A 26,144-nucleotide genomic window follows, 5' to 3' on the forward strand; every position below is an offset into this window, starting at 1 on the left:
ATGAATTATGGATTTCAGTCTTGCAGAGTTGATTTTACTGTTTTTTTTTTCTTTTTAAGCTCTCCTCTGACTAAGCCAGCCTCTGCCTCCTGGAGAAAGGGATCACTGGCTGCAGTATGAGGCAGTATTTTGCAGCAAAACATTGACTTCTCCTTTGTTGGTTTTTATAGGCCTGAGATGCCTCGTTTTCCACAACAGCCCTCGCATTTGGCCGACGTGCTGTGGACACTAAATCCCCGGAAATACTCGGCCCAAGTCATCCCTGTTTATGGAGTTGGTGCTCAGCATTAGCATTCATCTTGCTAGTGGGGATGCAGGAATTCTCAGGAGTGTGAATGTTGCTGTGGGTGGGTCGGAACCTGGATGCACAGTGTGGTGGGAAGGAGCCTCCTCTGCCCACTGAAATGAGTTTAAACCCTGCCAAATGCCCTGGAACTTAGACCAGCTCCATGATGCAGTTTGGATTCCAGGTGCTGCCTTTTCCTAGGGAAGCTGTTTCTGAGGAATCACCACCTCATCTCTTGACCATCTTTTCATGCCGGAACAGTCATGTCAGCTGAGCACTCTAGAACTCAACAGGTTGTGTTAGTTGGTTTTTTAATTGCATCACTTTCACCTGGGCTTCTAGTTAAGTTCTTGTTGGCTAAAACTCTGAGCAACCTGGTCTGGTGGGAGATGTCCCTGCCCATGGCAGGGGGCTGGAACTGGATGAGCTTTAAGGGCCCTTCCACCCCACACCATTCCATGGTTGTATGATGATCCTATGAAAGCTCTCCTTAGGAATGGGTCGGTGGTGTTGGACCATCCAGCAGCTGGAGTGGTGGGGAGAGCTGAAGTGTTCCAGGATTGATGTGAGCAAGTGGAGTTCCCTCACGTTCGCACCCCCTTTGATTTAACAAATCACCTCTCTGCACGTACCGAGCGTAGGTTGGTTGTTCGAGCCTCTTCCTTCCTGTTGAAGTAACTCGGTGATTGCACAACAACTGACAGGAGGGGGCAAAACTCGAGGATCCCTGGCTGTCCTGTCAGCAGCAGGAGCTGGTTCTGGACCCGACCCTGGTCCCGTTCCGAGAGGAGCTGCCACTGAGCTGTGCGGCAGCTGAGGGTGAAGTGCTGAGGAGCAGCTGCCAGGCAAGCACAGCCCCTGGGGAATCCAGCTGGAAATGGGACAGGAATCTGCACTGGCCCAGACCCTGCTGGGTTTTCCTTCTGAAACAAAAAAAGGTGATGGCGTTGAGGTTCTTTTGGTGCCGAATGCACTGACTGGTTGTGTTCCCCACAGAGGCTGAGATGTTTTCACTGTGCATGAAATGGGAATTATTAGATTAAATTAATAAGGATCCAGATATTCCAAGTCCTGCAAGGTTCTGCAGTAGTATTTTATTTGTGCCTAATTTCAGATACTGCTGGAATTCCTTTCTCTGCTTTCTTCCTTTGTGTTTTTATGCATGTGATGGGCAAGACGTCGGTTCCTGCTGGAGCGCAGCTCCCACCAGCAGCTGCTCCCTGGGCTCTGGGATTCTTCCTCACTGTCACTCCTAAGAGAAGCTCCTGCCACTTCCCAGCGATCCCTGCTCCGGGCTGTGAAACACAGAGCCAGCCCTTAGCCCAGTGCAGTGAACAGGCTGCAGATGGGCCGGGGATAAGGAATCAAAACATCCCAAGTGGGATGTGCAGCGAGGGGGAGACGCAGTCCCTGCCCCTGCGTGCGGCCGAGCTGCTGCCTCTGCTCTGCTCCGTGCAGGGAGCCAAGGCTCTGATTAATTGCTGAGCACTGGATCTGACAAACTTGGATTTGGGGCAGGCTGCTGCCAGCAGAGCTCTGCTGCAGTGCTTCCAACTCCATGTGGAGGTTAATATTTAAAGGCTGAGTCCTCCCAGGCGCTGGCTGTGAGCAGCAGGTCGTGTTTGCTGTTCCTGGGGCAGAGAGGGCTCTGAGGCGCTGCAGGGTAAGGCAGGAACGTGTTTGTCAGCAGATCCAGTGAGTGAATAAATCCCATTTCTCTGCCTGGATGTTTGGAAACATGGTGACCCAGTAAGATGATGCTGATCAGTGCAGACTGGTTTTTATTAATTTAGTGCTTGCAGAGCAGGAGGAAGCACAAGACCCCATGCATCCAGCAGTGTCCAAAGTGAGTTTTTCCCCCTCCCTATTCCAACATTCAATATAGTGGATCTTGCCCATATAAAAGATGCTGACTCCTTGCCCAGGATTCTCCCCGTGGACAGGCAGCATAACTTAGAGTCCAAATCCCTGCCTGACACTTGAGAGAATGGCCTGAAGTTGTGTCAGGGCAGGTTTAGGTTGGATATTAGAAAAAGGTTCTTCCCCCAGAGGGTGGTTGGCACTGAACAGGCTCCCCAGGGCAGTGGGCACAGCCCCAAGGCTGCCAGAGCTCCAGGAGGGTTTGGATGATCCTCTCAGGCACAGTGGGTGACTGTTGGGGATGGTCCTGGGCAGGGCTGAGGGTTGGACTCGAGGATCCTTGGGGGTCCCTTCCAACCCAGCATATTCTGGGATTCTGTGATTCTCTCTCCAGTGCAGCACCAGGCCAACCTTGGGTGGCTCTCAGCCAGGCTGCAGGTGCTGTCCTGTCCTCTCTGAGCTGTCTGCAGCCTGGAACACAGTCAACTTCTCTGATGTAGAGGAAAGCCACCCCTTTATCAGATCCAAAGGGGAAGCAGTAGTGGAAAAAGAGAAGGAGGACATCCATTTGAACATTCCCACTCCCCCAGACGGCCTTTGTGCTGGATAGGGAATGAGTGACGGTTTCCAAGTTGACCAAATGCCGTGCAGATGATGTCTGTGGGATGACACCAGCCGTGAATAGCTCACCTCCGGTGAGTAACTCACCTCCAGCACTCCCTGCAGTGCCACACGAGGGGGGATCACCAGCCCCCACATCAGGTTCAACTCTGAGCCCTCTGTGCACCCCCAGTCTGTGCCTGGGACTTGTTGTTTTCAGCTTTTACTGGAAGAAAAGGCAGTATCTCTAAACAACACAGGTCCTTCTGGGGTTGCCTGGGCACAGTATTTTGCACTTTTTCACTATGAGCTGAATTCTCTTTCATTGATCCAAAGTCCAACGGTGGGAGTGGCTGTGAACTGATGGCCCTTTCCTGCTGTAGCCTTCATTTTCCCTGAAGAAGAGGGAAGCTAACAAAAGAACTTCAGTGAAATTCAGCATTTTCAACGAGTTACTGACATCAGGATTTGCAGGGGGGCGAGTTGAGCAAGGCTTCAGCAGCACCAGCCTTCTTACATCACGTCTGGCATTTGCTAGAAATTGTCTAGAATTAAGGGGAAAACTTCCTCTTTTATTCCTGCAGATGACCCACACAGAGTCTCCTTCCCCCTCTCCCAGAGAAGCTGTGGCTGCCCCATCCCTGGAAGTGTCCAAGGCCAGGTTGGAGCAACCTGGGCTGGTGGAAGGTGTCCCTGGCCATGGCAGGGGGTTGGAACGAGGTGATCTTTTATGTCCCTTCCAACTCAGGCCATTCTATGATTTCTCCCTTTAGAAGGGCAACCCCAGTTGCCTGAACCGGTAGGTTTGATACGTGGAGGGTATTCAGACATCTGATATTCAAATTAATTGCCAGAGGCAGCTCATCTCTAAAAGGCTAGCAAGGTAAAGTGTTGTTTTCCCCTCTCCACAGGAGCAGGAGTGGAATATGAAAGGATCTGGCAGCCAGCCAGCCGTTCTGCTGGAGCCAGGCTTCCCACTCCACGTCTCCCTACCCCGGATCGTTTGCTTGCAGCAAGACAAATGCCTGTGATGATGCCAAAGAAAGGAGAGCAGAGGAGGAAAACACAGTCTGGCACCTTCCCTTCCTGCCCTGGCTCTCCTGGGAGGTGGAGCTTGGCGGTTCCCTGAGCAGGTGCTGTCCCTGGGATGAGAATCATTGCCCAGATGTAGGGAATGTTCCTGGGAGCTGGGAACTTCAAGGGTCACCAGGAGGGAGAAAATAGCACCTCCAGGGAGCAATCCTCAGCCTGAAGTGGTGGGATGAGTCACTCCCCAGCAGTGAAACCACTTCTGCCCCACACCTTTGTGCTCCAGTTCCCTGGTAGGGGAAGGCAGGTGTGAGTGAGATAGAGCAGAGAACTGGAGATCCCTGGAAGAAAGGTCCTGATTTTCTTCTTGCTGAGGGTGGTTTGCAAGGCCCCCTAGGGCCCCTGTGTGGCAGGATTTCATCCATCCCATCTCCACGTTCACTTTTTTTTTAACAGTCACAGGCCATTGTAGATAAACAGCTCCAGATCTTGGCAGTCGTGTGGGACGCAACCCCACGTATTTTACAGTTCCTTAAAAGCAAAAGAACAGCTAAAACATCCAAAATTGAACTAAAAACTAAATTTAATTCCCCATTTCCGTAGCTGGAGCTCTTTGGCTCACACGTTTCTTTAGCACAGGCTGATTTTTTTTTCCCTCCATCTTCTGGATTTCTGTTTGTGGAACACAAATGTCACCCCATCCTTATGTCCCAGACTGCTTGGGAAGGGCTCCCAAGGAAAAATGCTTCAGAGCTGAATGTATTAGTAAGAGAATCAGCAGATCTTCGACTTACATGGCAAGATTATTCTCTGCACCTGGTGTTGTTCCAGCCCCATAACAGTTTGAAGCTTCAGATCAAACGCTGTGGAGGAGCTGCGAGGTGGAGGGAGAACCAGGATCCATGTTTGTGGTCCTGTGACATGATCTGAGCCCAGAACTGATTCCAGGAACATCTGAGCACTAAATATAACAGCCTGGCTCACTCAGCAGCCTCGGGTCCAGCAGACACCACCCTGCTTCAGGACAAGGTACAGGACAAATCATTCTGCCCTGAGGGGAGGGGTGAAATTCAGTCTCTCAGATTCCCAGGAATTTCAGGATCCCTCTTTTCCCTAGTTTATGTCTCTTGAAAATGCTTGAGAGAATAATGGAACTACCAGGGAAAAAAATAGAATGTCAATGTGTAGATATTTGAAATATGGGCTGAATTCTTCCTCTATCTTCCAGCAAGCCTCACTCATGTTTGGAAAAGCTTGTCCCCATCCCGTGTGTCCCTGTCCTGCATGTCCCTACCCTGTGTGACCCCATCCAGCATCTCTCCATCCCATGTGTCCCCATCCTGCCTGTCTCTATCCTGTCTGTCCCCACTGCGTGTCTCCATCCCATGTCTCCATCCTGCCTGTCCCTTTCCTGTGTGTGCTCATCCCCTGTATGTCCCCATCCCATATATCCCAATCCCATATGTCCCCATCTCTCATGTCCCCATCTTGTGCATCCTTGTCCCACAGGTCTCAGTATTCCGATCCCATATATCCCATCCCATATCTCTCCATCCCCTATCTCCCCATCCCATATATCCCATCACATATATCCCATCACATGTATCCCATCACATGTATCCCATCCCATATATCCCATCCCTATATCCCATCCCATATATCCCATCCCATATATCCCATCCCATATATCCCCATCCCATATATCCCATCCCTATATCCCATCCCATATATCCCCATCCCATATATCCCATCCCTATATCCCCATCCCATATATCCCATCCCATATATCCCATCCCATATATCCCATCCCATATATCCCATCCCCTATATCCCCATCCCATATATCCCATCCCATATATCCCATCCCATATATCCCATCCCATATATCCCATCCCCTATATCCCCATCCCTGTATCCCGATCCCGTGCCGGGCTGTCCCGGTGCAGTTCCGCGCGGGGCCGGCAGGGGACGCGCGCGGGTCGCGCAGCCGGGGCGGGAGCGGGGGAGGATCGGGAGGGACAAAGAGGGGACACGGAGGGGACCGGAGGGGGGACACGGGCACCTTCCCCCCGCCCCGATGGCCCCTCTGCACCCTCCGTCTCTGAACCGCTGCCAGGTGAGAGAGCTCGGCCCCGTCCCGCGGGAGATGCGGACACGCAGGTGGGAATGGTTTCCCTAACGCCGGCTCTTCATCAGTCCCTGGCTCAGGGAATCGGGAGCGGTTTTTGGTCCTGGTCGCGGCCAGGGGATGCAGAGTGGGATGTGGGGCTCCAGCCACCTGCAGGAATGGGACTGGTGTCGCTGGACCTTGCCCAGGCTGTGTACGAAATAGAACGGAATAAAATAGAATAGAATGAATAGAATATCCTGAGTTGGAAGGGACCCACAGGGATCGTTGAAGTCCAACCCCTGGCCCTGCCCAGGGTACCCCAACAATCCCACCCTGTCCCTGAGAGTGTTGTCCAAATGCTCCCTGAGCTCTGGCAGCCTTGGGGCCGTGCCCACTGCCCTGGGGAGCCTGTTCAGTGCCAACCACCCTCTGGGGGAGAACCTTCTGAGATCCAGCCTAAACCTGCCCTGACACAGCTGGCTGCCATGGACTCTGATGTGACAGGAAATTCAGGGCACAGAGCAGGGCAGTCACACAAGCTGCTCCCAGCTGTTTCCTTCCTCCCCTTCTGCAGCCCTGCAGGTGACCCCCTGCCCTGCAGAAACCGGTGCCACAGCTGTGAGAAACACATCTCCAACCCCACAGCATCACCATTCCCAGGGCTTCCTGGAGCCAAGGGTGTCCAGCAGCAGAGTGGTATCAGCAGGATGCTCTGGGCAGGTTTTTGGCCTCTCTGCTCCCTTGGATGCCTGGCTGGATGTGAGGATGTAGCTGCCTGGCCCCTGCTGGTGTCACCTCTGCCTGGGAGCCATCACCTCTCGCCTGAGCTTGGATTTCACCACCATGCAGTGCACCAGTCAGCCCCAGTTTCCAACTTCCCCGTAGGATGCGTTTCACAACCCCTGTGTTGGTTTGTGTCTCAGCTGTTGCTGTAGATACCACAGCTTCTGCCTGCGAGTGTTTGCTTGCTTTTCTCATCTTTCTACGGTCTCTCAGACGTAAAAAAACTGTAGGAGCACATAAGTTCAGGGTTTCTGAAGGAAACTGTGGTCTGAGACATGCAAAGAAATGTCAGTGGTAGAGAGTTACACTCGTGGTTAGTGACTGTTTATTTGTTTTGCTAAGTAGAAGCAGGTGTTACAGAGTCAGGATATTCAGTGTTGTGTTGCTCAGAGGGTTGGGGGTTGAAAACCTTCTTGCCAGTGTTAATCATATTGTTTTTAGACCCAAGAAGCAGAACACAGGGGACAGAGAAGAAGGATTTTGCTTTTGGTCTTTCAACATTAAGATTAAAACCTTTCAACTTTCGCTTTTCATTTTCATTTCGTGTGTTACGTCTTGAAAACCTTATTATCAAGGAGTGCACGAAGATGGTAGAGAAACAGTGGCAGGAACCCGAATGTGTTCACCAAAACCCCACAAGTGTTCCAGGAGAACCACAGGTGGTTATTAAAATGCCTCGAGGTGCTGCTGGACTCAATTATATAAGCAGAGTGTATAAAATATGCAGAAAAGCTCAGAAAAGCTATTTAAAGGGTTACTTTGTGCCATTTACTATGGGCTATTTTAAAATTTACTGTCTGACAGGGAACTACCAGCACACTAAAAATTCTTCACTGAAAAGCTAATGTTTGTATCTCTTGGCTGACACCGGTTGCTAACATGATGCTCAGTATTTGGTCTGTGCTGGTGCCGCCTGTATCCAGGAATGTTTGTCTTCATCACTCTTGAATGCTCCTAAATCGAGTCCGGGGTGTTCTGTGTCCCACACAGCTGCAGGAGACTGGTGCAGCTTAATTCTTTGGATTTTATAAGGCTAATAATAAAATTGCAGGAGTGGGAGTCCTTGTGCAGAAGTAAAAGGGCGTTTGCAGGTGCCAGGATCTGCCCATAGTTTGGGATGCAGGGAGAGGAGACAACTCTGGTTGCATCTAAGACATTTCATGGTGTTTAAGAGAAGATGCCTTGAGTTTAATCCAGGTTATTTTTGTTGTTTCTCTCTCTCTCTCTCTCTCTTTTTTTTTTTTTTTTTAAATTCTTTTTAATCGGGTTCACAGCTTTAATTGGTGCTTTGTGTGAGAGGTTTAATTTCCTGTGTCAGGATGTTGTTTGTAATTGCTGTAACCAGGGCTTGGGTAGATTTCCGTTCTTTACCTCTCCCAGGTAGGACACTTCCTGCTCTGTGCTGGCAAATGTGCTCCCCTGTACCTGGGGCCCAAATCGGGCTGACAGGGCCAAGTTTCCCACTGTGCACAATTTTCAGGACTAATTTTCCCTCTCTGCTTCACAGATCTGCTTTTGTTCTCCCTTCCTGCCCTTGCACACTGTGAGCAATTAAATTCTCTAAGGCATGTGAATTATCTGCTGCTAAAAGCCCACACCAGAGTGCATCTGTATACATTAAAAAATTTTTTTTTTTTTGAAATGGAATCACTTCTGTATTTTAATATTTATTTCTATTGCTTCCTTGCCCGATAAAATTGAATTTGACATAAAGTTTATGTGCAGTTTCCACTTCCCACACCGACCAGTTTGGCCTCTCTGCTGTGCTGAAAGTGCTTTTAACCACGGAGACCTCCACAGGTGGGTCAGGCTGCAGGGTCAGTGCCTTGTCCTTGAAGGTTGAAACTCTTGACTCACTGAAAGCTGCGCAAAGGAGGCTGAATAAAAAAAACCTTTGAGATGCGACACTGCCAGTGCAGACCCGGGGTTGTCTCAGTGAAAACACTTCATGAACTGAACCTCCACGGTGGTTTTGTGTTTAACAATCTGGGTGATTGTTTGCACCAGGGTTTGCTGTGAGTGCTGATGGGGCAGTGGGTTCACCTGCTGCTTTTTTGTGATTGTGGTGCTGGCCAAAGCTGTGAAGGGCTCTGACCCCTCACCAGCGAGGCAGGAGGAGGAGAACAGCAAAGGGGGGAAGGAACAGAGACATTCCTGTGCCTGCAGACTCCTTCCAAGGTACAGTTTGTTTAATGTGTGTTTCTTCTGGATGGGGAATTTCTGAGTGACTGAGGAGGGGCAGCTGTGCAGGGCCAGCAGTTCTCTCTCTGAGGACACGAGCCTTTCTGGAAGTGTGGTTGGGGGATTTTGGGGGGTTTCTGTGTGGGCAGAGCGAAGCCCCTCACTGGGTTATGAGCAGAAAAGGGTTGTTTGTGTTTGTGAGCAGCAGGGAAGGGCTGCCTGAGTGCTGTGCCAGGGCTCACTGCGGGCTGGGATCAGATCCCTCCCGTGGCACTGGGTGGGTGGGGTGGGACATTCCCTGTGTCCCCACTCTCACCCAGGGGGACCAGTTGGCAGGAGCCCAGTCCAGCAGGGCCCCCAACACCCCCTGGGTGCCCCGTGGTGGGGCAGGAGGTCTGTGGCCCCCGATAGCCCTGGGGTGCTTGGCACAGGGCAGGGCTGTGCCTGCCCGGGGCTGATAAGTGTTGTGGCTGCAACGCAAGATGTGTGTGAGGGAGATACTGCCACGGGGTGTTTGGGGCCAGTTTTGGGTACAGAGAACCTGGGGCTCACAGCAGGGCCCTGGGGCTGCAGCAGGAGGAGGGGAAGGGAGTGATTTCAGGGCAGGCAGGGAGCGAGCCCTGCGGTGTGTGGGAAGGAGCTGGCTCTTCTGGGGTTCAGCTCCAAGCTGGTGCTCCACGTTTCCAATTTCCAGTCCCCTGGTGTGCACGTTGCAGTGCTTGGCAAAGGCTGGCTCGTGCCAAAAGTGCTGCTTTCGGAGGAGCAGCAGAGGAACATCCTGTCTTGCGTCCACAGGGATGCAGTGAGCCTGGCTGCCCTTCTGGTGCCAGGGTGTGGAGGGCACCTTGCTCTGCTCCTCCCTCCTCTCTGTGCAAACCAGAACCTGCTTTCGCTCCCGGTTCTCCAGGAGGGGATGCAGTTGCTGCGCCAGCTCCTGCCTGTGGATGCAGCATCTGGAGCAGGAGTGGCCTCGTGGTGTCCTCAAGTCACCGCCGTGCTCTGGCCGGGACACACAGCCGTGGGGTGGGCACTGCTGGCAAAGGAAGGGAGGCTGAGGACCTGTGAGGGGTAGGGTTTGGGTGGCTTTGGCCAAGGGCTGTGCCTGCAGCAGATAAAAGGCTCCAGCAGCAGGTTTGTCTGAGTGGTGGTGTCAGGATTGGACCTTTTCACGTATCTTTATCTGTCACTGCGTTATTTTGTCATTAATTTACAGTTTATACCCCCCTGTTACTGTGCATGGGCAGCAGTGGGAATGATGCACCCCTGGCAGTGCTGGTGCTGCCCTGTGCCCCCTCGTGCCTGTCTCCTGCCATCCTCCAACCCCAGGCATGATCCCAAAAACGGCCTTTGCTCTTCACTGGCAATTTTGGGTCCTTGTCTCATTTTGCAACATCGGAAAAAAAAAACACACCTATCAGCCACATCACAGCAAAAGGCAAAAGCCTTGAAGTGCTAAAAATGCCTGATTATCATAACTTCCCGTAGCACATGGACAAACTGCTGGAGATTAAAGGGAATCAGAGGGACAGGACTGGAGGTACCAGCCCTGCTGGGAGAGCAGGTTGCCGAGGCAGGAGCACGGGGTGATGCTCAGCACCCTGCTTTGCCCTCTCTCAGGCTCTCTGGGGCTGGTCCTGGCTGCCCCTGTGCCAGGCTGAGCGTGGCAGGCACCCAGCAGCGGATGAAGCGGAGAAAGACGTTCACGACGTTAATGAAAGCTCTGACAAAGGGAAGCGAAGGGAACTATTGTCCCCTTGGCCTTCTCCTCGCAGTGGCTGCGTGTAATAAGTCTTTTGGTTATGCTTGTGGCTTCTGTGACAAAGCTGTGATTTAGGGGCTGTCTGTGCCGAGGCAGAGCTGCCTCGCACGGGCCAAAGTGCTGGTGAGTAATATTTTACCACAAATTGTTGTAACTGGAGCTCGTCGACTGCAGTGACTGGGGGGGGGGGGGGGGGGGGGGGGGGGGGGGAGGAGATGGCATTTGATTTATTAGATGACTTACTGCAATTTGCAGAGTGAGCTTTGTGCTGGTGCGGCCGCAGATTTGCAGATCCTGCAAGTAAAAGTCCACGGGGGTGAAAGTGGGGAGGGGAAAAGTGCGTGGTTTGCTGCCGGGATGGCCGGGGGAGGCCGGGATGGGTGGGAAGCTCGGAGGCTGCACACCGGCTTTGGGAACCAGCCAGCAGGCTTGGAATGCCCAGGAGCCTTTCCCCTGTGTGTCTGGTGCAGTGTCCCAGTGGGAACCAGGGGTCATGGAATCACAGAATACAATCACTGAGGTTGGGAAAGACCTCCAAGGTCATCAAGTCTTTGACCAAACGCTGCCCTGTCAATTAAACCATAGCACTGAGTGCCACGTCCGAGTCATTTCTTGGACACCTCTGGAGATGGTGACTCCCCCACCTCCCTGGGCAGCCCCTTCTGATGCCTGACCACCCTTTCCATGAAGAAATTCTTCCTGAATTTCTTCCTGAAGGGTCCAGTCTTTTGGTGTGGACATCACGTATAAAACAATCCCTCTGGGCAGCAGCCCTTGCTTCCCCCAGCCCTCAAACCAAGCCAGAAGTTAAGGGGATGCTTTCCTAAAACCAAAGCTTTTCCTAAACCCGAGCTGTGAAGCATCTTTAGGATGGGTTTTGAAGAGGAAGGAAGGACGGGGTGGCTGCTGCTGGGCTTGCATCACTGTGAGAATTCAGGTCATGTTTACTACAGGCAGCTGGAACACGATGATCTCAGATGGTAACAAGTAACATCTGAAGGGACACGTTAAAACATTCAGGCTGTTTTGTAAGCACCTACTTTGCTTTCTTTCCAGAACCAGTTTAGCTATTTTTAAAGATTCATTTGTCCCCTTTAAGAACCTGGTGTCAACTTAGCTAAAATAAGTGCAAAAAGAACAAGAGGCTCTGCCTCCTTTTAATATCAAATGGAAAAAATGATTTTGTCTTTTGGTTGTTTTTTTTTCTGTTTTTTTTTTTGATTTTGTTTTGTAGAGGTTTTTTTTTTTTAAAAAAAAAGACCCCAAAGCAACAAACAACCCCCCACTTTCCAGCTTCCTTTCTGCTTTAGAAAGGGCAGATGCCTACGATCTGAGGGCTTCTGGCCTTTCCCAAGCTGACCTTGTGTAATTTCCTCTATTTACATTTGGCTGGCACTGGCCTCATTGACTGCAAGAGTTTATACAACCCTTTTGGAGAGGAATAGCAAGGACTGCTGAAGCACGTCCTGCCTCACATTCTCCTCTTAGTTACCGTGGTACTAAGTAGACATGCAGTGCTACTGAATAAATATGTTCTTATCCTATTTTGTTCTGGCCTTAATGCCTTTGTGCCAGGATAACAGAGAAGGTCATGGGCAATTAATTTAAACCAGGTGGGAAAAACGACTCTGAACTCTTTCTGTGCAGGCAGAGACATCTGATAGTGCCACAGTTAAATGTGCTTTTATTTATGTGAACTGTGTGCAGCCTTTGCAACGCCTTATTTTTGGGGGGTTGTTTTTGAGGAAACTGTTGCAAATAATGTTTGTTCACTGCTGCAGTTGAGTCAGAGTCAAATTTGGACAGATTAGCTTCCCGGGACTTTGGTATTTGTGCTCGAGCCTGCCCTGCTTGCACGCAGGGATCACCTCTGTTCTAGGACTTTTGCAACCAGAACGAAAAACAGATTGTACTTAATACACATCAGCGGCTGTGATGATTCCTCCTGCAAGTAGTTCATTTGCAAATCTAATGCATGCAGTGATACTTGGGATGTGGCTGCTACTCCTTGGAGGGTTTGGTGATGCTGGGAGTCGCAGGGTAAGCGGGGAAGGGCCTCTCTCTCTGGTGTAAAAAGAAATTAGGTTTGAGGGAGGGAAAATTGCTCCTTAGTGCGACTGTTCTGCTATTTAGTGGCTTTTTTTTTTTTTTTTTTTAAGTAGATTTTCTGATACACAAGTTGCTCAGCCTGGCATGGGGAAAGTATTCAGCAATTCAGAGATGATAAAATAATTACATGATTGCGTGCTTCTTGAAGGCACGAGGGTAATGCTCCTAAGTGCCACCAATTCAGGCACCACTCAGGAGAAGAAAAGGCTCCCTCTAATCAGGGCTCCCCGGGTAAGAGTTTACAAGAGCACCCTTGAGGTCAGCGCTAATCCACAGCTTCCAGGCAGCTCATTTAAAGCAGTTGGATTGCCCAATGTGCAGGGAAAGCACAGCCACTTCAGGCTGGAGAAGTGGCATGTGACAGCCAGGCTGTGAGAGCACTTTGGGAGGGGGTGAAACGGCCACATCCCACAAGGAACCCGCAGGGCGAAGGCTTGGGACATCCCAGGGATGGAGAAGAGGGAGAGGAGGAAAGTTTCTTCACTGTGTTTATTATTTAAAAAAAAAAAAAGAAAAGAAGGAAGGAAAGGGGAAAAAAAAAGAAAAAAGAAGTTTATTGCAAATCTCAGTGTTTAGAGTATTTCCAGAGTCCACTGGGTACGTTACAAACAAATCAGTAAATCCTGCTTGTGGGTCTGCTGCGCCCGCACACACACATACTCATCACTCGCTCCCCTGCTCGTGCTGCTACACAGACAGGAACAGAAACGGACTGTGAGGTCAGTGACAAACATATTATTTGATCTGTATTGGAAACTGTTGTAAAAAAAAAAAAAAAAAAAAAAAAAAAAAAAAAAAGGCAAAGCGAAAAACCCCAAACCCAAGTTACAGTAGAACCTCGCAAATCTGCAGAACAGGGAGCTTCCACACACACGCAAAACCTGGAGGCCTTATTTCCACTTCCAAGCAGTTGTAATAGCAAAGTGCTGTAGTGAGGTCTCGTGTCACAAAGGACTTCAATAACCTTACAATTGACAGGCTACAGAACGTTTACCAAAACGCTTGAAGTATCATAAATTAAACAATAAATAAAAAAAAAGCGCATCTCGATGCGACGTGGTTATTTGTTCATTAATCACTGATTCACACAACTCTCAGTTCTCTGTAAGGGGGTCTTCCAGTCCTGGGTGCAACGCAGCGAGGTTCTGCTGGCCGTGATAAAGTGCTGAGGCAGAGGAAGGACGCGAGACCGCGGGTCTCGGGCAGTGAGGATGAATTGCTCCAGCCACTTGCAAGAGTGCCTGTTTCTCTTTTTTTTTTTTTTTTTTTTTTTTCCTTTTTTTTTTTTTTTTTGGACATCTAAGACAGAAAAAAACAAATCAAGCACCTTCCCAAAAAGAGGTTGTTCTTTTTCTTTTTTTTTTTTTTTCTCCTTTTTTTTTTTTTTTTACACAGATTGTCCCACATTTCTTATGGCTGGTAAAACACAGACAGGTCAGCGTAGCAGTTAATGGATGATGCCACTTCCACTTAAAACACACAGAAATGGTGGTTTGGGTTTCCATCCAAACCAGAACAGACTTGTTTGATTTGTCCCCCTGAGTTGCCTAGAGGCGAGAAGATGCATATAGGTGGGGTAAGCAAGCTCGTGTCACCGTGAGCAGGAATCTCTCCCGTTAAGACTAAATGAACAGCTCGCCCCTTGTCTTTTGTCGCTCCCTTCGCACCATCCACGTGCACAGGCTCCGCTTCGCTTCTCACTGATGGCAGCAGCAAAAAAAAAAAAAAGCAAAAAAAAAAAAAAGCCTCTTGCTGCCTTTGGGGAGAGCTGGGGAGGGGGTGCAGCTCAGCCCAGCCGCCCCGTGACCCCACAGATGTGGGGGGGTCCCACATTCCATCGGGGATGCGGCAGAGGTTTCCTGGTGCACCTGTGAGCGAAGGTTTTGGGTACGTTAAGACACGCTGGGCCAAATCCTGCTGAGCCTTTTTCCGTGGAAAGAGATGCTGGATCTGTAGTTTATTGTTTTTTTTTTTTTTTTTTCCTTTTTAAATAACTGGGTTACTTAAGACTTACCTATTAAAAACAGCTACACTTTATGCTGTAAGAGTAATTTTCCCAACAATTTCACAAGCAATACAAGATAGGCATTGAAGAGAATGATGTAAAGACAGCTTTCCGTTATGCAGAAGATCATTTTTCCTCTCCAGTTATTTAAGCTAACCTCCCTTAACAATCTCAGAATAAATTAATAAATACTAGTTAAATTAGAAACAGTACATCAGATCTGACTATCAAGAGAAAACAGTTCTAGGGATCCCAGTCAGGAGAAGAAAAATGATCTCAGGAAACACGTGCAGTAAAAACTGGCCATAAAGACACACGGAGCCTTTGATTTTTCCCAGCATTTGTGACATTCAAGTTAAGATCATTAGCAATGGTTTCTAAGTGTCAGCTATCTAGCCTAGCCTCCTCCTCAGAGCTAAAACATGAGTCTGTATCCCTCCAGAAGAAGATTCAGTTGGCTCCTGGTGGTGTATGAAGTGCTTGTCTCCAGTTCGTATCATCGGTTTCTTGTCTGTGTGGAATTTGTGGTAGGGAATGGGTGACAGTCAGAGGCTGAGCTGCTTCTGCTGTTGCTGTTGTCAGTATTTATGGGATCAGTTGAACCTTTACCTATGCTTGTTATCAGGAAAGCAAGAGTGTGCATCACATCTTCATGCTAGACAGGAGTTATTTTTACGTGGCTATCCGTATTTTCTATGGAGCTTTCCATTGTTGGTTAAAAAAGTTCTGCCTAATATTTAAAAAAAAAAAAAAAAAGTCGTTGGTAGCAACTGTTCACATTTAAAATTTCACATTCCCTTTAGAATGTAGTTTTAAAACGTGGAGCAGAGCTGACATTTCCCCCAGCCTTACGCCGAGTACATTAGATGGAGAAAGGAACAGGGTTGGTTGTTTTTTTTTTTTTTTTATACCACGCTGTCAGAGCCTTTTCCTGAATTTTCTGCTTTTCCAATATCCATGTCTATAAAGTCATCTGGTAATTCTGGTGGGGGCCCTGGCGGGCTCTCCTCCACCTGCTGCTGCTGCTGCTGCTGCTGCTGCTGCTGGTGGCACAGCCCAGTCTTGCACGGCCTCACCAGGGCCAGAAACACGGCCCCCAGGACCATGCCAGCAGCACAGGAGTAGAAGGCTGAGCTGTAGTTCTTTGTCGTATCCACTAAGACACCTACAAAAAAAACAATTACAGCAGTTAGTCCCAGCTAGCTCCCCCTCTCCCCTGCCCAGCCATCCTTCCTGCAGATTTTTAATCCTGGTGCCTCTGCGTCGTTTTATCTGCAGGCAGAACTCGATGATAAACAGATGCCACTTTAAAAAGTAAACCCGTTGTGTTCAGGGGTTCGTGGTGTCATCTGCAGGCAAGTCAGAAGCCTCTGGGCACCGCAGGGACTCTGAGCCCGAGATGCATCAAGCATCTGTTTGTTCTGATAGAGACTTCCCCTCTCTGCAGTGTGTGGCACAGACACAGGCACAGCGAGAGGGATTCGCCTCTGCCGGTCGCTAGAGCCTGAAGTGATGCCAGGTTTGGGTTTCTCACAGGATCAGGGTAGCACTGCAGTATTTCCCTTCCCTCTGAGGTTCCTCAGTGGAGACTGCCTGATCCGTGGGACTCTGCAGAGCTGCATTGCAGCAGTCTTCTGGCTCCCAGAGTCTCCTAATACTCGTTACAGGGCTTTTAGGATAGTGCCGTGATTAGCGCTGCCAGAACCCTTTCTAGACAGAGATCAGCACCAACAGCCGTCAAACATTTAAAAAAAAACACAAATTAACGTGAAAGTTTGAGAGTTACCTGCGATGGGTGGTCCAGCCAACCCAGCTAAGCTTTGAATGAAGACATAGACTCCAGCTGCAGAAGACATCCTTTCAATGCCAACCACATCGTCCTCCGCCAGGAGGGGAATATGCGTGCCCGCCACCGTGCCGAGCATGAACCCAAAATAAATGCTACATGTCATCAAGCCCCAGAACTCGGAGGCAAAAGGGAAGGCAAACAGTGCTACAGCCAGCAGGATGACACAGATGAGTTCGATGTAGATCTTGCGGATGGGCTTCTTGTTGAGCACCCAGCCAGCGAAGATCCTTCCGAAGACCTCGGCGATGGCCATGGCCGACAGGATGTACGCGGAGTGGTCCTTGCCGATGCCCAGGCTGAGGCTCAGGGGGATGATGTAGAGGGAGGGAGCGAAGAAGCCCAGGGTTGCAAACAGGCCAAAGAATGCATAACAGATAAAGCTATAGTCTCTCATCACAGAGAAGTCCAGTAGTTTGGTTTTTGGTTCTGGAGGGGTGCTGTAATTTTCAACAGGGATCTGTCCATGTTGCTTTGGTTCTTCACTTTTCGGCTCTGCTTTGGTTTTTCCAGGCACATTGCTGGGTGAGGTAGTTATATCGACTCCTGAGTCTATGGACTCTATTGAGGTGCATGTTTGCTCATTTTCAAGCATGTACTTTGTCTCCGTGGACTCTTCTGGAGGCTGTGCTTTCGCTTCTTCTTGCTCTTTGATGACGATGGGTCGCAGCAGCGATCCGCAGACGGTGATGCCAAGCTGCAGCACCCCGACAGAAAGCAGGCTGTACCTCCAACCAATCTGCTCCTTCAGAGCTGTGATTGCTGAGTGAAGAGGGCAGAGGAAGAAGAAATTGTAACTAGGAAAGCCTGCAGTTACACCAAAGCAGTTGAATTTACAGGCGGGGAAGTCACTTGAGTTTTACCACCGGAGGGTTCCAGGCGCCTTGGCTCTCGCAAAGGCTGAGCAGGGGGTCCCTCCTGCTCAGGGGTCTGGCACCCACCTTCCTGCCCTCAGCTGCAGCAGCCAAAAGCTAGAAGCTGTGTTCACCACCTGGCTAGCAGAAGCCACACTCTAGGCAGCCCCTTCTGAATTTGGGGGTGAAGGGGGTGTTATTTTTAGTGAAGGAGCGCAAACTCAACACTCGAGTTTCCTCTCGCCGCTGACCCCACCCTGAAACCAGCTACTAGAGGAAGTCCCTCAGCCCTGCTCAAAAGGTGCACGTCACTGCTGAATTACCAGCCTTCATTTGCAACCAAAGCAGCTTTGCACTGGGGATTAGCTGAGAGCACACATGCACAGCAGGACCACCTGAACAGCCAAGGACAGGGAGTGACAGGGACATCCTGCCTGGGGACAGGTCCCCAAAAGGCTGCAGCGGCTCGGCTGCCCGTGCTTAAGCACAAGCCCACTAACCTTTAGGAGCAGTTATGTGTGTACTGTGTGTGTTTTAAATAGCTGAAGTTTCTCTGTCTTATTTTTAGCCTGGCAGATCTATATAGGGAGCCCATCGGGCTGCGTATCAGCCAGGCATGTCCTGCCCTGGCAGATCCTGCTGGGGACGGCTCGGGCAGCGTTAGACCCGGCCCGAGGATTATTTGTCACCCTGCCTGCAGGGCACGAGTGCCATGGCACACATGAGCAACAACCTGCGGGCTTTAGCAGGCTGAGGGGAGCAGCGCTGAGCTTTAGGCACGCACGTGTAAACTCCCAGCACGCGGGCACCGTACCTGGTGCGAAGGAGAAGACGGCGAAACATTCCCCTGTAGATGCCACTGCTGTGACCAGCGAGCGCCTTTTGTCAAAATACTGTGATAAAATGGTGACAGTCGGGAGGAAGGAGAGGCAGTATCCGAGGCCTGTGAATAAATGCCAAAAATTGCCATAACAACAAGTAAAGGAGGGGGAAACACCGATGCAAGAACACGTTAAGTTCGGCTTTCCCGGATGGTGATTTACACAGTATCATTTCGGCCAACTCAGCAAGTCACCCTGGAAGAAAATCATTGGGGAAACCAGAATGTTATTTTTTTTTGTGAATTGGAGGGGGGAGGAAGAAAAACAAAAGAGGAAAGTAAAAACCCAAGAGACCCAGCCTCCCAAACCTGCCAGATAATGCCTTTGCTCCAAAGCAGCCAGCGGGGTCCACTTTCAGGACCTCATCTGCCTAAAGAATTTGAGCCTGTAGCAACTGCTCCCCTAAGCAAGGCAAATGCCTGGGAGAAGGACACCAAGGCCAGGCTGGAGAGGGGGAAAAGTATCAGGAAAAGGAAAAAAAAAAAGAGACAGAAGCAGAAGTCAAGAGGATTTGACCCCGTGAGCAGTTTGGTCTCCCCAGCGATCCCAGTCCATGAGAAGAGCCCAGTACGGCTGCACGAGCACAGGACCAAGTCCCAGGGTGAGAGAGAGCAGAAAGCCAAGCCTGGAGCCCAACTTAGGGCTCCCAGCAGGGCGAGGTCAGCTCGGGGGGGGAGCAGCAGCGTTAAGCAATCCCTGTGTCACCGGGGGAGTGAAACCCCCGTGGCTCGCGGGAAGCTGCAGGAGAGCAGGGGGAGCGTTTGACAGGTACGGGAGAGGATGACTCACCGGAGATGATGCCAATGGTGACATACATGTCCACGACGGAGCGGGCGAAGGCGGCGATGACCATCCCGGTGCTGATGAGCAGCCCCCCAGCCATCACCACCAGGCGGTGGCCGAAGCGGTTGCTGAGCACCGTCGACAGAGGAGCTGGGGAGGGAGAGAGCCCTGGTCAGCACCCAACTCAGCAGCCTCACCAGCTACCATCTCCTCCAGAGGCTCTTCTCATACTCCTCCTGCCCAGGTCCTCCTGTTGTGCCACCTCCCCGCACAGCGCAGTGTCACCCCGGGGCCATCCTTGGAGCGCTGCACAGCTCGTGGCACTGAGGGCGTGCTAAAAAATCATCACAAGAGACTTAAAGACGGGTGCATGGAAGCCTGGGGCAAACCTGCAGCCACATCCCCAGGCTCCAGCTACTTCTAATCCTTTTCACTGCAGAGTTTGGTTTCAAAGCTCTGGTTTTTGCCTCTTGCTGGAGAGACCTGAACAGCCAGGCCAAGGCCAACCACACGGACTGTGTCCCTGCCCCGTGCAAGGACACGAGCCAGGGCTCAAAGGGTGAGACAGCCATTTCTTAGCATTTCATGCAGCCTTTGAGCTTTATGGCTGTTACTTAATTTATAGTGGAGCCATTAGAGACACGAAAGTCACAGGTGCCGGGTCTTTGTTTGCTGAGTCAGCAGTACGGCTGCCCCTTTCACCCGCGCCGAGCGCCTGTTCCTCTTACCTGTGAAGGTCTGCACAAACACACATATGGATATTATCCATGATATCCTGCTGTTGGTTTCGTCAAAGCTTTCCATCAGGTCATTGAAGAAGACTCCAAATGATTTTAGGATGCCGTATGTCAGGGCTTCCACAACAAAGAATGCAAAAGCAACTGTCCAGCCCCATCCTCCGTCAGGCACTTTTGTATAAACGTTTGCAGAGGTGCACGGCATTTTTACAGCTTTGACCGTCATTTTGGATCTGGAAAAAAAGGGAACAGGGAGCCAAGCGTGAGTTTAGGCTGAATTTTGCTAGAAGAGGCACAGTCTAGGAGCTGTAGCATTGCTGAAGGCACCACAAGCCAGTCCCTGTGCTGCTGAGGGATTAAATAGAGGAGCTGGGCTGATGTTTCTGCCTCTGCCACCCCACGGGCTCCTTCCTGCTGGTGCCTGGTGAGCCCCGGACCAGAAACTCTCAGCTCAGCACTCGGGCAGGCTGTTTGCAGCAGCCAAACCCGAGAGCTGTCATCTGTCTATCGGAGTGAGGGGGTGGGTTCGTGAAAGATCCACCGCAGAACCCGGCGCGGGCTGGTGGAGCTGCAGGAACCCCCTCGGGGCACCCGCCCTCCCCGCTGCACCCCCTGCCTGGCCGGTGACACCTCGGTGACACCCATTTGCCGCAGGATCAGTCAGTGACAGAACCCACTGTCACATGCTGTGGTGACCAGAATCCCGCAGCCGCTGGCTCTGGGATGACAGTAACTCCTGGGGAGCTTGTCTGCCCCCAGAGCTGCAGCTCAGAGCTGCCCACACCTCAAAACAGGGGATGGGGACAATCCCCCACTGCCACCAGCTCCCCTGCAGCCCTTGGGACCACTTACACCCCCCCAGGGCAGGAGGAGCTGGAGGGGATCCCCCCATATGACATGGGGGGCTCTTCAGCCCTTCTCCGTGTCACCAGGGGCTGTGGGTGTGCAGGGGCAGCTTCTGTCCCACGCGGAGCTCCTTGAGGAACTCCTGCGCTGCCACAACCCTGCGGGGGGACAGTGCCAGGGCCAGTGCCAAGCCTGCACGGGGTGGGGGACAGCGCCAGGGTCACAGTCCTGGGGTCGCTGCTACACCTGCGCAGGGACGGGGACAGCGCCGGGGTCACCGTGCCGGGGGTCGCTGCCACACCCGTGTGGGGGGTGCCAGTGTCACCGTGTCGCACACCTGCGTGGGTGGGTGGGTGGGTGGTGGAGGGGGGGACACACAGGGCAGTGCCGGGGTCACGCCCCAGCGCTGGCTCCCAGCAGCCACCCCAGGGGAGGGAGGGATGGGTGTCCCGCCCGGGGGCTGCCCCGGGCACCGCGCTGGCCGCCGGCTCTTTGCGCGCTCTTCCCCCCCGCACCGCCGGCCCCGGCAGCCACCGGGCATTTCCCTCCTCCATTTTCTGCTCAGATCTCCTCGGCACCGCGTTCTCGGCGCACGGAGCCCCAGCGGCTCCGGCCACGCCGCCCCCCAGCCCCGGGCAACTTCTCTCGGCGGAGCAGGCGAGTGCGAGACAGGGGCGCCCACTGGGAGCTCGGCAGGGGTGGGAGCTGTTGAGCCCACGCGAGGGGTCCCCGAGCGGGGCAAGGGGGTGGTCCCCGCAGCTCGCAGACCCCACTGTGCGGTGCTGCATGGCGCGGGCTCCCGTGGGATCCTTTCTCCCGGGGATGCAGCGAGGCGTGGGCTCCTCCATCCCTGCGGTGCCGCTTCTGCTGCAGCCCCGCGCCGGGGGCGAGGGGGCACGGGCGGGATCCCCCCACCCCCCGGCGGCGGCCCGAAGTTTTGTGGGAAGTGCCTGGAGACCCCCCCCCCCGAGAAGGGGGACGGGGCTGCCGTGAATTCCTGTGTCACCGCACGAGGAATTGGGGGGAGAGTAGGTTTAGGAGGAAGCAGCACGCTTAGGGACAGAAAGGAGGAAAAAAAAAAAAAAGAAAAAAGGAAGGGAAGAAAAAACAACCCCGAAACCGCAGACCTGGGGCGTGCGTTTTGTACGTTTAAAGATTAAAAGAAATGGCGATGCGGGGAGGGGAGAGAAAAAAAGCTGAAAATTAAGAAGCCGGAGCGCGCAGGGGCCCGGCGTGGCCCCCCCTTCCCTGCATCACTTTCCCAACATTTCAGCCCTCGATTCCTGCATCGCCGGGGCCGCGGGCTAAAAATACAGGGATGCGGGCGAGGGGAAGAGAGGGGAGGGGGGGAAAAAAAATAATAACGTTTAAAAGAGGCGAAAAATAAGAATGGGGAGGATAAAAAAAAAAAAAAAAAAGAAAAGGAGACATAGAAACAAAGCCCTCCCCCACCCCGCTCCCCCCGGGAGGGAGCCCCACTCACCCGGTGCTGCGGCGGGGTCAGGGGCTGCCCATGGCACGGGGAGGGCGAGCGGGCGGGCGGGCGACCCTGGGCGAGGAGGCGGCCCCCGCTGCCCCGCCGGCCGCTGCTGCTCCCGCTGCCCGCGGCGGCGGCGGCTGCTGCTGCTCGGTGCTCGCTCGCAGCCCTTATATACCGGCTGGAGCCGGTCTCCGCCGGCGGCTCCGCAGCGCCCATGTGCGCGGCGCCGGGCCCGGCTCGCCCCAGCGGCGGCACCGCGTGTGCGGGGAGGGGCGGTGCAGGCGGCGGGAGCGGCTCCTTCGCCCCCCCCTCTGCTCCTCCAGGGACCACGAGAGAAAGAGAGAAGAGAGAGAAGGAGACCCTCCACGCCAGCCCCGCACCTGCCGCAGGGACATCTCCCCGCGGGGAGCAGGTGCCCGAGCGGGTCCCCCCTCATCCCCGCACGCTGGAGCATCCCTGGGGATGGGGATGCAGGATGTGCAAGTACCCCCTCCCCCCCTGTGCGCTTGAGGGTGCCAGAGTGCCCCTGTCCCCTTTGGGTGCAGTGCATGGTGCGTTTTTATGGGAAATGTGTCCCTTAGTTGTGTTTTTAGGGGAAATGCGTCCCTTAGTTGTGTTTTCAGGGAAAACGTCTCCCTTTGTTGCGTTTTTAGGGAAAAAACTCACATCTCCCTGGGTTGAATCTTTTAGTGGAAACCATCTCCCTTAGTTGTACTTTTAGGGGAAAGTGTCTCCCTTGGTTGAATTTTTAGGGGAAAACCAGTCGCCTTTAATTGTTTTTTTTTAGGGAAAAGCGTGTTCTTTGGTTGCATTTTTGAGGGAGAAAACCTCCCTGGGTTGAATTTTTAGGGGAAGCCATCTCCCTTGCTTGTACTTTTAGGAGAAAACATCACCCTGGGTTGAATTTTTAGGGAAAAAGGACTCCCTGGGTTAAGTGTTTAGGGAAAGACATCTCCCTGGGTTGGATTTTTAGGGGGAAACCATCTCCTTTAGTTGCATTTTTATGGAAAAACGTGTTCTTTAGTTACATTTTTATGGGAAAACATCTCCTTTGGTCACGTTTTTAGGAGAAAACATCTCCCTTAGTTGTACTTCTAGGGAAAGACATCTCCCTGGGTTGAATTTTTAGGGGAAACCATCTCTGCTAGTTGCACGTTTAGGAGAAAACATCCTTTAGTTGCATTTTTCAGAGGAAACCATCTCTGCTAGTTGCACGTTTAGGAGAAAACATCCTTTAGTTGCATTTTTCAGAGGAAACCATCTCTGCTAGTTGCACGTTTAGGAGAAAACATCCTTTAATTGCATTTTTCAGAGGAAACCATCTCCTTAAGTTGTATTTTTAGGGAAAAACATGTTCTTCAGTTGCATTTCTAAGGGAAAACATCTCCCTTCGTTGTACTTTTAGGGGAAAGCATCTCCCTTGCTCAAATTTTTAGGGGAAAGCATCTCCCTTAGTTACATTTTTTTTAGGGAAAAACATCTCCCTTGGTTGACTTTTTAGGGGAAAGCATTTTCCTTAGTTGCATTTTTAGGGAGAAACATTTCCCTCAGTTGCATTTTCAGGGGAAACGTGGTGCCCAACCACCCTCTGGGGGAAGAACCTTTCCCTGAGATCCAACCTCACATCTGGCACGGAGAGCACAGGGCAGGGTTTCTTCCTGTGCCCAGCAGTGCTTGGCAGAGAGGGATGGAACTAAAGCAATGAGTGCTTAAGTCCTCTAAATTTCCTTGAAATCAGTAAAAAAGAAGGAAAAAAACCTGACAGCACTGGGGCTCTCTGTGCCACAGCCACTTCTGCTGCAGCAGATGGATGCTGCCAAGAGGTTTTGGAGTCTTGCACCGTTCCTTGGGGCTTGTGGGCCAGTGACTTTTGCCTGCAGGGAATAGCAGAGGGCTCAGAGTGCTGGGACAGTGACCAGACTCCTCTCACCTGCCCTCCTGGGGTCTGCCCTCTGTGCTGGCCCAGGACCCCACCACAGATTGCTGGGTTAATGTTGGAACCCGGTGATCCTGGTTCACACCCCTGGAAAGAGTACCCAGGTTAGAGTGTTCCTTCAGTGCAAGGGCTGCAGTGTTTGGTTTGGCCAGAGTCCCTTCTCCTGCTTTTCCCTTCCTTTGTCACAATGGGATGGCTGGTGGGGTGGCACAGCAAAGGGCAGTGGGGGCAGAATTCTGCAGGTCCCCCAAAATGAGGCAAATCAGCTGCTGCTTTTGTTTGGGAACTTTGGGAAAGCTGCTGCTGGTTTCTAGTGGCAATGCTGGTTCAAGAGCAAGTGCTGGTGCTCACAGGGATGTTCCAGCAGCTTCACTCCTCTCAGTCCCTAAATTGAAATCCAAGTGCTCGTCCATGGGACTGTGCCCTGTGTGTCCTTGGGAATCGCCCTGTCCCACAGGAAAACCCCTTCTTCCAAGGAAACCTGAGGTTTCCTCTGAGGTGGTTACCCTTTATCCATATCTTGCCTTTCAGGGGCGCAGATAAAGGGTGACCACCCCTCTGGCCTCATAGAGCTGATATCCCAGTCCATACAGGCTTTTCCTTGGAAATGGGTCACCCTCCCCATGCTGAAATTCTTCCTGGCATCAACAGTGCAAGTGGTTGTGGGACAACAAAAGAGGTTTGTGCCTCCAGGGGAGAAATAAGAATGCAAATATCTTCGGCATGAAAAACCCAAAGCGATTTGCTCCTTGGTATTTCTTGTCAGTCCTTTGCATCTGCCTCTGCCTCACCTTCTCATTCCTTTCCTTTGGGCCTTCCAAGAGCAATAAGGCTTCAGGGAGCGATGGGGGCTGGAGGGGCCCTGTGGGGGGAATGGGGATGGTGGCTGCAGACTCTCCAACCGAGGGCTTCCCAGCCCTGCTGTAAGATCCTTTTCCCCCCAAGTTGTTTGCCCGCTTTGGAGGGATTTCCCTGCTGCTTGGCTTGGCTGTGTCTTGTCGAGGCTCTTTGCCCCGGCACATCCCTTGTGGGTCCATCCCACCCCTGGCAGCGCTTGCAGCAGGACGTGCTTCCCCATCATCCCCGGGGAACTTTTGCAGCCCGGGTGCGTGGCCGGTGTCGGAGAGCTCTGTAATCCCCAGGGAAGCAGATCAAGCCTCCTGTCGGTGGGCATAAATCAGGCAGGAGCTGGAAAGCAGGGCTGGCTGCGGAGGGCAGGGGAGGGAAGGGGAGCACGGGCCCCTGGGCTGTGCCGCCGGATGGCTCCGGGACTTCCAGTTCATTTATTCTGCCGGGGTTTGCCCGGCCCTGCTCGGCATGTGAAATGTTTTCTCTGAAAGACCCAGCAGCGAGATGGGTGAAAAACATTCTCCTGTCCCAGGAGCTGGCAGAAATCCTGGTAAATCTGCAGAAGTATGTTTTTGTCGGTGCTGCTTATTCTGTGAGGGGAACTAGTATAAACCATTCCAGCAGAAAACCTCTTCCTGGAATAAAGTCCTGACTCTGCTCAGAGCATTGTCAGGACGGTTGTACCGGGAATGGAGCTTAGCTGGTAAACATGTTGGGACTGAGGAGGCCCAACAAGGCAGGCACAGAGCTCCTACACCCTCTGCCCCATGGATAAACCCCTCACGAGGCACCTGCTGCCCTTCCCTGTGCTTGAATCAAACATAAAATCTGTGCAAGTTTAGTTTGCAAAGCAAACATGGAATTTTTTTTGTTTGCTCCCCTTTGAAAGCCTGTCTGTCCCACTGTCCATCCTCTCCAGGCTGTGGTTGGGCATTGTCGGCGGGGTTATGGTCGCTGCCAGGAGCCACACCGTGGGGTCATGTCCTCATCCTGCATCACTCTGCAGCCATGGGGTCAGTGCACAGCCTGAACCATCACTTCTACCTCAGTTTCCCTGACCCTGGCTGGCACAAGGGGCGATGCTGGGAAACCCCTGCAGTGGTCCTGGATAACAGCGGGTGCCCGCTCCAGTTTGAGTTTGTCATCCCCTGCTGTGTCCTTATCTCCCTGCTCCTTGCAGCCAGGATGGAGATGCCTGCTGGGACTTCCA

At 52.1% G+C, this 26,144-nt stretch overlaps 1 protein-coding gene across 1 annotated transcript; it reads right to left on the reverse strand.

Moving 5' to 3' along the window:
• Positions 1 to 14,700: 14,700 nt before the first annotated feature.
• Positions 14,701 to 22,291, reverse strand: SLC16A6 (solute carrier family 16 member 6). Its single transcript, XM_027890398.1, has 6 exons — positions 22,153 to 22,291; positions 19,815 to 20,056; positions 19,093 to 19,236; positions 18,237 to 18,365; positions 16,509 to 17,330; positions 14,701 to 15,887 (listed from the first exon to the last, which is right to left on the reverse strand). Exons 2-6 carry the CDS (start codon positions 20,047 to 20,049, stop codon positions 15,628 to 15,630), a joined length of 1,590 nt encoding a protein of 529 aa, XP_027746199.1. The 5' UTR covers positions 20,050 to 20,056; positions 22,153 to 22,291; the 3' UTR covers positions 14,701 to 15,627.
• Positions 22,292 to 26,144: the final 3,853 nt, after the last annotated feature.

The sequence above is a fragment of the Empidonax traillii genome, unplaced genomic scaffold (genome assembly GCF_003031625.1).
Source record: "Empidonax traillii isolate 1590-97213 ecotype Southwest subspecies unplaced genomic scaffold, ASM303162v1 scaffold286:size1162393, whole genome shotgun sequence".
Lineage (NCBI taxonomy): Eukaryota > Metazoa > Chordata > Aves > Passeriformes > Tyrannidae > Empidonax > Empidonax traillii.